Here is a 13304-nt window from a genome sequence, read left to right on the forward strand (position 1 = left end):
AACACTGAAATATGACTTATACAAGTCATTTTTGGGTAACATTTTTAGTCATTTCACTTAATTGACCAAATACAGAAAGTGCCATTTTCAGTTTTGGATAACTTTTGAAGGTGTTACACCTTGAACTTCAGAAATCCAGAGACAGCAGTGCTTCAGAAAGGCTCAGTAGCGGCATGCAGAGGAGGTAACTGGTTGTAAAACTGAAAACCGTTTCCCATCGGCCTGATCAATCCCACATGGCAGTGCGGGTAGCTAATCAGCAGGGGACCAACAACATAGCACTAGCTGTGACCAGCTGTGTTCAATAGACATCAGACACTCTGTGTCCATGCAGGTGGAGTGTTTTAGGCTTAGACTTGCATTCGCCAAACCTAAAGTCATTTATTTGCCTTAAAGTAACAAAACTGGCAGCAGCACAGTCTTTGAGATTTCTCAGAACGCTGACACTGTGCCACGCACTGCTGGAGCTGGGCACCCTGAGCAGCAGCTGTGTTCCATCTGCCATTAAAAGGGTAGATTGTGTTTAATGAACTCACCCCTAAAGGTTAGTGTTTAGAGACGGATTTCCTTTGAGTGGGGGGTATATGTGCGTTTCTGTGGATGGTGTAGGTAGTTCCTCTTCTGTGTAGACTCTGATTGGACACACATGTCTGTTCTAACAAGACAGACCCCAGAGTTGAACAACACTTGGCTTTTTTTTTTTTTGCTGTGAGTGTATGTGTGTGTGTGTGAGGTTTTATATGTGTGTGTATAAATGTTAGACAGAGCAGGGGAGAAAGAAAAAAGCGACATCTGCTACTCATTTGAGCAGTGAGAGTATGTGTTAGAGGCACAGAGAAGATTAGCTAGATCAAAACCCCACACAGGGGGCTAATGGCTTTAAAAACATAGAGGCTAATGATACACTGGCTGCATTTGAAACATTAGAGCTCTTTCAGTGTTTTAAGCCCCGCTTAGAGCTAATTACTGTAATTTGGTGGGTTGTTTCGTAAAGACAGTTAGAACTTAACAAAACTGGATTTCTAAGTAAACTGGAAGCCAAATATGCAAATTCTCCAATCAAATTGACATGTTAAAGGTGCTGCATGTATATCGTCGCTGTTCAATTAAAAACACTTATCTCCAAAACACCAACTTTACAGGACAGAGAAACAACTTTGTAACCTTTCAATGGAAGTCAATGTAAAAAGAGTTTATTTCAGGTAATTTTGAAGAGATTCTATTGGTCCGTTCATCAGGAAATTTTGGCACAGTGTAAGGGACAGTTTGTCTTTTCAAATTATGTAGTAAACTAAAAATCGACAAAAAGTGTTTTTCATTGGACAGTGACGATATGATTTTAGTCAGAGACTTTATTAATGAGGAGACAGGCCAATGACCTCGGTAGGAATTGGAGTTCCTGTAACGTTAATCATGGTGTCCGTTCCAATCGATCGAAGTCCTGCCCTTCAGCAAAATAAAAAAAAAACAGCCACTCAGCTTGCTGGTTGTGCAGAGAGTGGAGAAGATTCAGCATGCTGGTGAGGAAGCGCTTCTCTTCACTGTGGAGATGTGCGCATAACTAGCATTGTGCATTTTGTTGAAAGGAAAGGTTGTCTTATGTCTGAAAATAATTCTAAAAATGGCCGCAGAGTGAATTGACTTGTCTATAAAAACATTGTTTCCATCCAGTATGTTGTTTGCAAAATTCAGTGAATGTTTCCTCAAAGTTTGTGTTTATAGTTTACTATACCTGCTGGATAGCAGGGTAACACTGCTATGAGGGTCCACAGAAATAGCTCAGTTATGTTGTCCCAATAGTATGTAAAACATAACCACAGCTGGTTTGTTTTTAACAGCAGCAATTTTAGCAACTGTTTGTTAACTCTCATTGTGAATGATTTTGATTCATTTAAAGATTTGGCATGTTCTCCTCCACCAGTCTTACACGCTGCTTTTGGATAACTTTGTCACTCCTGGTGCAAAAATTTAAGCAGTTCAGTTTGGTTTGGTGGCTTTGGTTTGGTGATCATCATCCATCTTCCTCTTGATTATATTCCAGAGGTTTTCAATTTGGTAAAATCAAGAAAACTCATAATGTTTTCCCCTGAGCTGTATATCATTACCTATAATCACCTTCTTGTTTCTGCTTTCTTTGTAACTGGTTTTAATATTACACTAACAACATTAATCCTAGATTTTTGTATTGTATCGAGCCTATTAAATGCCGGCATTCATTACAGATACTTTATTTTAAAAGCATCAAGTAATCATGCAATGAGAAAACAGAAATCCAACATAAAAGAAAAAGATGCATCGATAATCATTTTCTAATCGCATCGTCGCAGACCTCTGAATCATAATCAAATCAAATCAAATCGTGAGATGGCTAGAAATTCCCACACCTACTGGATACATTTTAATATAGCACAAAACATAGTGTATAGATCCATATACCCTATTTATTTAATTGTGCTTAATTTTGTCTTTTTGGCCGTCAGCCCACAACAATTGAATTTTTCAACAACTTAAAGGGATGGACACCCCTGTGTGTCTGCATGCGGCTTTTGTTTAGCTCTGTGTGTGAATTAGAAACATGCAGCAGTTCTTCAGCTGCGTAACAGATGAAGTATTTGAGCCTCTCGGCTGCTGTAAAATCACTGTCCTAGAGAACATCTTGTGCACGTGTGCTTATTTGCTAACAAATGAACGAGCGCCAGTGTTCCGCCCCTTGCTCTTTATTGACGCCGTGTTCCGTACTGCGCACTTCCTTCTAACCCACAGCAGTGAGAGGAAGTGTCTGTGTTCACTCTAACTCCGATTACTGACTCTTCTTTTGTCTGACTGTCCTCTTCAGCCACTCGCACAGATACATATTTATAGACATTTTATCTGGAAATATCTGGAGTGTCCTGATTGGTGGACTCCATTTTCGAGTGAAAGCTTGTTAGTTTATCAGCCGTGTGCTGATATGAGTCAGGCAGTGTGCATTCACTTTTAAGTGCCTCTGCAAAACTCCTTTAAACCTTTTCCAAGCATCCTGTTTTGCTCATTTTAACAGCCTTAACTGTTAAGCAACAACCCTTAACAGCCAGCAAATATATCATGTGCAGTAGTGCATTAACCTTTACAAGCCTGGAATTATTAGAGCCATTATGCTACATGTTTGATTGACATCATTATTAAAATATTGGTCAATTCTAATCACATCGTTTAAAATATATTTTATTATGGACAAGCCTGCAGTTAATTAATTACATACATACTGAAGTTTGAGTCTTTATTTTTTTTTTTTTGTTCCAAAATCAAAAAGCCTCTCACGGACATGACCAAGTTTGATAAATCAGAGTATTTGAAAGGCTTTGTAATTCATATAACCTGGTCTTTCCTTTTCATGTGAACTTCTGAAGTTTTTTAAGTGAAAATATTTTTAGTCATTCGGAATCAAACATTTAGATGTCATATAAATATATTTTTAACTATAGACTATAGATTGTAAAAGAGAAGACATAGAAACATTAAACACATCATGAAATTATTAGGTTTGACAAATATTTTATTAAATAATAAATTATCTGCTACTCTGAAACGCCCGTGTGGATTGTCTTAATTTCTACAGTTTTGTAACTGCATTAAAAAAAATCAATATCTGTGTAAACCTTAGTATTGTTTGGTATGTTTATGATTTACTGTTGTGATGAGAATAATTGTGTTTGTGTATTAAATGCTTTGTTAGTAATATTTTCAAATTACAGTTTTATTACAAGTAAACTCTATAAAATCTGTTTAATCTTTTCCTTTCATTTTTTTGTATTTTTCTTTCTTTCTTTTTTTGTTTTTGTTTATTTAGATTTTTTTTGCTCGCATTTTGTCTTTATATCTGTAATCTGATAAAGGCTTTAATTCTGATTTTCTGTCCTGTGCATTCTCTGCATCACAGAAATTTTAGGGTCCTAAAATTGGGTATAAAACTACTAGAAATAGTAGCAGAATAGCAACAGTTAGTGCCAGAAATATGTAGTAACAAAGTATAAGTACTTTACTGCTGTACTTAAGCAGTAAAATGCTGTATCTGTATCTACTGGACTAATATTTTTTTCCTACTTCCACTTTTACTTCACAGCATATTTTCTGTGACTTTATTACTTTTACTCTGATACATATATATTATGTGCTGCATTGTTACTCGTTACAATACAACATAAACAAGAGTCATAAACAATTTTTTACGATTACTTAACATTTAACTGGGTTTCCAGGCCGTGCTGTGTGCACAATGCTAAGCTAACGGCTACAAGTGTTTATTGTTGTGAGCAGTGTTAGCCATAGCTTGCCAGTTGAGTTTGAGTGTTGTCAGAAACTGAAAAATGATGTCAAACTGCATTCAAACAGCCAGTGAAGTGGTATTTACAAGCATTAAGCTTGAATCTCTAGATAAAACAAGAGTTTACGAGATGTGGCATGCACTGCAACCTTTTACATTTTCTATATGTATTTAAACTCAGTTTATATCATATTTTCATGTAATTACACTCCAATACTTAGCTACTGAATTAAAACAATTTATTGTGATTGATATTTCACAGTGTTTGCAAGTAACAAGATCTCATCATTTTTTTGTGATTTTCTACAGATCTCCATATTTAATGGACAGATGTTCTAACAAGCATCTAAATAGAGTAAAGTTGTATTTACTAGTTGAACATCAGGTATACATATACAACCGATGAGCACCTAAACGTATCGGAAAACATAAAACATATCTTAGCATATGGAATGAATTTACTGTAAAGTGATAGTACTACTGATATTTCATGACTTTAACCTGCACTTTTTATTGATTCCTTGAATTTACTAGACCTAAAGCATGCGCACAACTTTCCCATTTATTTTACACTCTGTCCCTTTAGCGGTTAAACAAGGAGATAGAGTTTCCTCAGAAAGCTCCCTCCTGATGTTCTTTAGCTCCTTCATATCTTCTCTTCTTTCCTCGACCCTTTAGTGTTTAAAGCAAGGTCAAGAATCGTGTCCAGTGAAGGGACAGGTCTGAACATGTTACATGTGTGGACATGCGTGTAAGTTAACCCAGCTGGATGCCAGATAGTGTGGTATCTGAGGTCATGGAGAAAGAAGCCGAGTGTTAAACGCAAAGTTACTGCTTGGAACACTTCACTTAACTTTTGCTCTCTCGCTCTGTCACTCCCCCCTCCTCCTGTCCTTCTCCACCTCCTCGCCAAGTGCAGACTCATGGTCCTCAGGGAGGGGGGTGGGCTGTAAATACGCAGTAATGTGGTCATTACTTTGGCTCAGTCAGCATCGCGTAATACATGAAACCCAGTCCAAACAGCAGTAGAAGTAAGGGAATGGTTAACGCTCTTCATCACTAACTCTGTCAGTTGGAAGGCTTTTGAAGATAAAATCTCTACAGGGAATGCTGGCCTCTTTACTGTATAAAAAAACAGACACAAAACACCCATTGTGAGTTTATTTAAGGAAAAAATAAGGGAGGAAGAAAATAAACTAAAGTATGGATTGATACACAGTGGACATGCTCTCAGCAGCTTTCTCATATTACTAGAACGGCAGATATTATGATTTATTATATTTTACTGGAGTAAAAGTATCGCGACAACTGCTCATTCAAGGTTTTTAAAGTGGCAGTCTGTATTATTTTGTTTCTAAACTGAAAGCAGAAGAATTTCTGAGTGAAGAAGGGACAGAATATTGTGTTTAATGGTACCAGTGTGCTGAAACGACCATCTCTGCTAAGCCTAATATATTCATTCTAAAAACTGGGGTGTCGGGTCACTTTTTGCGGGAGTTCTTCTGGTCACGTCACGCGTCTTTACATACTTAAGTCACATGTACAGCCTCTAAAAGAAGATCCGGCTCAGTTTTACTGAACGTGAGCGGCTGGTGGAGCAATGGAGACTTCAGAAGGGGAAACTCAGACCTCAGTAGGTCATTCACTCATAGTAAAAACAAAGTGTGTAGTTGAAGTGAAGTTTTTGACTGAGTGCACTCTTTCTCTCTCTCTGACTGAACATAACCTGGAATCTGATTCATCCGCTCTGAAAGGAAATCCGCATCACACCCCAGTTTAAAATGATTCTTCTGCATCCGGAATCCCAAAACTTATTGACATTAGCTTTAAGTGATGTCTTGATTCTAAATGACTGGCAGTAAACAGACCTGTTTTTTGCTAGTGAAATTTAACTTAGCTTTCCTAATAAAATATGTTAATTACAGATAATTTATGGGGCCATTACTTTTTCACATAGAGCCACGTTGGTTTGGATTGCTTTTTTTTTCCCCCACTTGATATTTTTGCCCGATATTATAGTTTGTTTGATAATCAAAAAAAAATGTAAATATGACCAAAAGCAAAAACATAAGAAATCTGCAAGTGGACAAATACATTTTCACGGCACTGTACATAAATTCCATAGAATTGAGTGGAAAGAAATGTATTTATAAAATGCATTGTATTTGCAGTGGGGAAAAAAAACTAAGTTGCAAACTTTGTCCAGGAAAGTACAAATAAAGTTGCTTCCATTTTCCATAAATCCACAATAGAAACAAAGTTCTTTTTGCATCTGACAATTAAAAACTGATTATTGTATTGTATTACTTAGATTATATTTACCTTTAATGGATTGCAAGATTTTCCTTCAAAAACCGACTGTCATTGGTTTTAGCAAAACACCTTCAGAAACACTTTGGAATTCTGATTGGTTAGAATGCTCACAACTGTAATTAGTTAGAGGCTCATTTACATACTGATTCTGTATCCCTACAGCAAATGGCAATGTCATATTAAGTTTAAGAGTATTATGTAGGGCTTAGTGCTGCCACTATGATCAGGAGATCGCTGGTTCGAATCCAGTTTATGTAGCTTGCCATTAGCTACCGGAGCCCTGAAAGAGCACAATTGACCTTGCTCTCTCTGTGTGGGTAGATGGCGCTCTTTTACCTTATCACTTCAAATTTTGATATTGATCAGCACAAGGCATCTGTGAGTATCAGAACTGAGTCGCTGCGCTTTCCTCCGAACGCACTGTAATGCTACTCTGCAATCGTGCATCAGCAGCAATTTGAAAAGAGGCGGAGTCTTACTTCACATGTTTCAGAGGAGGCATGTGCCAGTCTTCACCCTCCTGGTGTGTTGGGGCATCACTAGTGATAGGGGGAGTGCTAATAAGTGGGTTAGGTAATTGGCTGTGAAATTAGGGAGAAAATGGTAAAAAAATAAAAAAGAGAGAATTTTGTACAGCTCTAATACTGTAGGGAAATACAGTATTAGAGCTGTAAAGTACATTGTACTGTATTAAATGAGGTGCTGAAGCTGTATTGTGTAACTCTACTAGTGCAAATTATATTGACATGCATAAATGTCATCGGACATGGGACTAGTGTTGTGTCCCTTGACTTCTGCCATGTCCGATAAAAGTGAAAGAACAATGCACTGATCTGCGGGATATGCATGTAGGCTTTCAGCATTAGATGTGGATGCCACTGGTCACAATTATTACCACCCACTGTGCTGTCTACTGTGGGTAGTAATGGTGCGTATACCATATTCCCACCATTCTGTGACATTTCAGAAACGGAATGTTCTATCCATCTGGCTCCCACTTTCAGACCCAGCTCAAACTCCAAGAACCTCGACTTGTACAGGTGGGGTATTTTTAATAGTTAAAAGAGCTTCCATTACTTGGTAGCTACGTTAGCAATAGCTTTATTCCAAAACTAAAGACAAACAACCCAAACATGTCCTGTTTGATGAAGATGGATGGTTAGATCTGGAGATAATTACAGAAATTGTATTTTTAATTTTTCGACAATTCAGATACAGAAGTAAATGCTTTAGGAATCAATACTGTACAGTGCTGATCCCCTTCAGCAGGAAAGTATGGCTAAGTATGGGTGTTGGAAAATGGAAAAAGGGATGAAAGAAATTATGAGGGAGCCGAGCATTTTTAATGCTTCCCTAAGGGACCCTATGAAACATGGAATGAGAAACACATACATAAAGCTCTGGCAACAAATAAGAGCACTTCAGTTTCTGAATCAGTTTCTCTGATTTTGCTATTTATAGGTTTATGTTTGAGTAAAATGAAGATTGTTGTTTTATTCTATAAACTACGGTCAATATTTCTCCCGAATTCCAAATGAAAATATTGTCATTTGGAGCATTTATTTGCAGAAAATGTGAAATGGCTGCAGTAACAAAAAAGATGCAGAGCTTTTAGACCTCAAATAATGCAAAGTAAACACGTTCATATTCATAAAGTTTTAAGAGTTCAGAAATCAATATTTGGTGGAATAACCCTGGTTTTAATTACACTTTTCATGAATCTTGCCATGTTCTCCTCCACCAGTCTTACACACTGCTTTTGGATACATTTATGCTACTCCTGGTTTAAAAATGTTAGCAGTTCAGCTTGGTTTGATGGCTTGTGATCATCCATCTTCATCTCGATTATATTTCAGAAGTTTTTGATTACGTAACATCAAAGAGACTCATAATTTTTAAGTGGTTTCTTAATTTTTTCCAGAGCTGTGTTCACACATAATATACACACACATACTTTTTCCACATTGGTTTGATCTCATCTTGCATTTTTTTTCTTACTCTTTAAGTGAGTGTGATGTAAAGTAAGCTCAGCTTTCTAACACATTTGTCTTTTCTAACACACACTCAGCACTCCTTTATACTGTGTAAATATATTATACTGCTTTAGAGAGAAGGAAATGAGCCACATGGAAATATACGAGCTGCCGCTAGCAGCTGGGTCGGGTGCAAATAAAACAAACACATGGTTTTACTGAGAGAGAAAGTAACCACAAATCCCAACTTCAAAACCGCAAACACACCTGCTGACCACTACAGGACACGTTCAGTACTGCAGTCATTTACAGAAGAATATATTTTATTTAGTTTATGAATAACCAGATTCATATAATGTGAAATAAAATAAATGTTTGATGTACTATGGAAACATGCCCAGTTCACCCTGCTGACTCATGACTGTGCTGCAAAACACAGTTCTAACAGCTTTATCAAGTTCGCCGATGATACAACCGTGCTGGGTCTCATCACCAAAGGCGACGAGTCAGCATACAGAGAGGAGGTGCAGCTGCTGACAGACTGGTGTACAGTCAACAACCTTCACCTGAATGTGGACAAGACAAAGGAAATGGTTGTTGACTTCAGGAGAGCACAACACCCCCACTCTCCACTCAACATCGACGGGTCCTCTGTGGAGATTGTTAAGAGCACCAAGTTCCTTGGTGTCCACTTAGCAGATAACCTCACCTGGACCCTGAACACCAGCTCTACCGCCAAGAAAGCCGAGCAGCGTCTCTACTTCCTCCGGAAGCTGAGAAAAGCCCGTCTCCCTCCACCCATCCTCACACTCTTCTATAGAGGGACCATTGAGAGCATCCTGAGCAGCTGCATCACTGCCTGGTTTGGGACCTGCACCGTCTCTGACCGCAAGACCCTCCAGCGTATTGTGAGGACAGCTGAGAGGATCATCGGCGTCTCTCTCCCCTCCATCACGGACATTTACACCACCCGCAGCATCCGCAAAGCAACCAGCATTGTGAATGACCCCACTCATCCCTCACACTAACTGTTCTCCCTCCTGCCTTCGGGAAGAAGGTACCGCAGCATCCGGTCCAGCACGACCAGATTCTGCAACAGCTTCTACCCCCAAGCCATCAGGCTCCTCAACTGCAGTGACTGAACTGATTTTTCTGTACATACACACACACTCTTACCCCAGAAAATGGAAAGCACTAAAAACCCTACTACCTCACTGGACTCTATTGCACACTGTGTAATAGAGGTAATTACTACCTCACTGGACTCTATTGCACACTGTGTAATAGAGGTAATTACTACCTCACTAGACTCTATTGCACACTGTGTAATAGAGGTAATTACTACCTCACTGGACTCTGTTGCACACTGTAAAATAGAGGTAATTACTACCTCACTGGTCTTTTTTGCACACTGCATAATTTGCACACTGTCTTGTTATTTATTATTCTTTGTCTGTATTGTGTTGTGTTGTCTGTCTGCACTTTTGTACTGTTGCACTATTGTTCTGTCTACACTGTGTTTATGTGCACCATGGTCCCTGGAGGAACGTTGTTTCGTTTCACTGTGTACTTTGTATATAGCTGAAATGACAATAAAAAACACTTTGACTTTGACTTTGACTCTATACAGTCTCTATACATAAAATGTCATGAACATTTACATACAATGTTAGATTTTAAGCACCCTAGTCAAAATGAGTTCTCTCCACTATTACACTGACATGTCAAATGTCACTGCATAGCAGTGACTTAATTTATCAAGAAGTGTTTCCTTGGGGTGACTTGCAAATGCTTGAACCTGTATTCATTGTTGTAGTACTCGAGTCCGGTCTCGACTTTTTTCGGAATCAGTCTTGTCTCGGCCGAGTCCGAGTCCTTTGTCTGAGGTATAGTTTATTAGAAACTGAACATTTTTTCTATCGTTACTGAACATCAAAAATTAATTCAGAAAGACCGAATCAGTCCTTTTTCTGTATGCCTAAAACCCGAACACAGATTGGCTAACAGAGAAGTAAGTGCAAACTAGCGAGATAACTAACTTTAACTCTTAGTGACAAGCTAGATAAAATACTAATGTTACCTGGGGTAGTACTAAAGCGAGTGGCAAGCTAGCTAACATTAGCAACGAGCTAATACCAGAAAGTGAACTGACGTTAGCGAAGAGCTAGCTAGCCTGAGCTAGCTAACCTTAGCAACAAGCTAAATTACACACTAATGTTACCCGGAAGAGAATTAAAGCTAGCAATGAGGTAGCTAACCTTAGAGATGAGCTAGCTAACCTTAGCAACAAGCTAGCTAAAATACTAATGTTACCAGGGAGATTACCACCATTAGTGTCGAGCTAGCTAACCTTAGCGACGAGCTAGCTAACCTTAATGATGAGCTGTTTGATGGCAAATTGTGATTTTTCTTTTTCATTTTACAGTAAAAATAAATGGAATTTAATTTATTTATTTTTTAATCTTAATCTGGTCTTGTTTTTTTATGGTCTTGGTCTTGACTACAACACCAAATTGTGAGGTGTTATCTTGTGAGTGGCTTACATATCCACATAGCTAGCTTACATGTCCACATAGTTAGCTGACATAAGAAAACTACTAGCTAGTGATCAGCGATTGGTAGCTAGCTCTAATGGTTGATACAAGTTAATTAACCACTACAATCCTCGATTTAAGCAAGTAACTTAAACTGAAATAGACCAAAAGCATTCATTAAGCCATTCATTGATTTATCGTTAACGTTGAAAACAATATTTTTCTAACAAACTTATAGCTATATTATCACAAACTGAAAATAACTTTAGGAAAACAGTGTTCGTTGATTAAGAATCATTATTTTTCACAAGTGTTACAGAACTTTCTAAAATGTACAGTATGCTCACAACTGTAATTAGTTAGAGGCTCAGTTACATACTGATTCTATATGTACATATTTATCAAATTCTGCTCACCATTTCCAAGTGGCTTTTTTAAATGTGTGCCTGCTTCCTTGCATTCTTTGGGAGATGTGCACTTTGATGCAATACTAATGCTTCTTGTACCCGGGTGCAAAGGTGATGCTGCACAGTAGAACAGTGCACCACCACTCGAGAGTCTGTTAAATCTACTTTAAAGCCTTTTACACTTAAACGAAAGTGCCTTAAAGAATTTATGACACGTAGACTAAAGTTATAGACTAAAGGACTGCTTTCTTGTCTTTGGTTACACCACACCCCTTTCCTTTCCCAACCATATATCCTCATGCAAACAGTCACACACATTCACTCTCTATCTGTAATTACATGTGTGAACAGAAAATCACACCATGTCACACCTGTTAACCCTGTCATTACCCTCTTTACGTTCCTAAGCCAGCTTTCTCCTAATAATTATACAACTCGTCACTTTTCTCTCTCTCCAGGTGTTCAGGCTAGTAAGAAGGACTCTGATGTTGCCATGGCGACAGGCTCTACTCCTACTGTTGTGGAGTTTGGGGAAGCTGGACCACCCGGTACAAAGCTTTCGTCCCGACCCCCTCAGGGGACCAATGGCAGTATGACACCTGTTAAGGGCTATGCTGCAGCCCCAGGTAGGTGTGCATGTGATCAGTGTTATTTTAAATGTGTCACAATTATGTGTCACTTAAAGTTTAATAAAATAAAATTATAATAATATATATAAAAATGCTGTCTGATCATATATTAGAATTTATTTCATTATCCTGTTTTCTGTGCGTGCTGTAGGCTATCCTGCCATGCCCCCTGTCTCCATCACACCTCATATTCTTTCAGGTATGTTACACACCTTCTGGTGCTTTTCAAGCAACACATTATTATTGTCATTCCAAAATGTCATGAACAGTTGCTGTTCCTGATTTTGAATACTAAGTGTGTGTGTGTGTGTGTGTTTCAGGTCATACGAGTGAAAGTGCCGCCCCTGCATCTTTTTCGGCTGGTCTCACCCTCTTACCATTTTCTGGAAATGTTGGCATCATCCGCTTCAACCAAGTGCTGCTGAATGATGGAGGACACTATGACCCACATACAGGTACACACACTGACACACCCCTTTCAGGTGTGGATGTAAATTTTTTAAATTATTTAGTAAAACAAAAAAGTGCAAAACAAACCAGAATATGTTTTTATTTTATATTCTTCAAAGTTGCACCTCTTGTTTAGATTTGCACATCTTCTCATGTTCTCAGTCAGAACGGCTGAAGGCTTTCAGTTAACAGCTGTGCTGAACTTGACAAGAGTTAATTACTTGAATTTCTTGTTTGAGAGCATCAGGTGTAAAGTTGTGAATTGCAAATGTTAAATATCTGACCCAGTCGGCGACTGGAAGTCAGGAGCAGCAGAGTCTAACCACGTTCTCTTACTGCTGTTATATAATGAAAATGACTGTTAAACACTAATGGGAGCCTAGGAGTGAGTCATCTATGAATGGGGTGAATGGAGTATTCTGAGCTGATCCTGAAAATACAGGTAGAGCATGTTTAAAAGGTTTATAACTGGAGTTCAAAATGAAAAAAATGATGTCTGCTGTTCTAAAACATTTGATGTAGTTATGTGTTGAGAACATAAGTACATATTACAAGTTAACATTTTTCAATCACTTAATGATTTCTTATGTGTTCTTTCATAGACTTCACTATTAATTTACAATGTAGGGAAAAAATTAAATAAAAACAAGAAGTCCAAACTTTTGAATAGTACTGTAAATGCACACATGGGCAGA

At 38.1% G+C, this 13304-nt stretch overlaps 1 protein-coding gene across 1 annotated transcript in view; it reads left to right on the forward strand.

Moving 5' to 3' along the window:
• Window positions 1-13304, forward strand: part of emilin2b (elastin microfibril interfacer 2b) — a 36192-nt gene that overhangs the window by 20768 nt on the left and 2120 nt on the right. The window contains exons 5-7 of the mRNA XM_007238909.4: window positions 11989-12156; window positions 12311-12358; window positions 12480-12614. Of these exons, the coding sequence (XP_007238971.3) occupies window positions 11989-12156; window positions 12311-12358; window positions 12480-12614 (351 nt within the window). The remainder of the gene's footprint in view (window positions 1-11988; window positions 12157-12310; window positions 12359-12479; window positions 12615-13304) is intronic.

The sequence above is a fragment of the Astyanax mexicanus genome, chromosome 8, assembly GCF_023375975.1.
Source record: "Astyanax mexicanus isolate ESR-SI-001 chromosome 8, AstMex3_surface, whole genome shotgun sequence".
NCBI classification, from domain to species: domain Eukaryota; kingdom Metazoa; phylum Chordata; class Actinopteri; order Characiformes; family Acestrorhamphidae; genus Astyanax; species Astyanax mexicanus.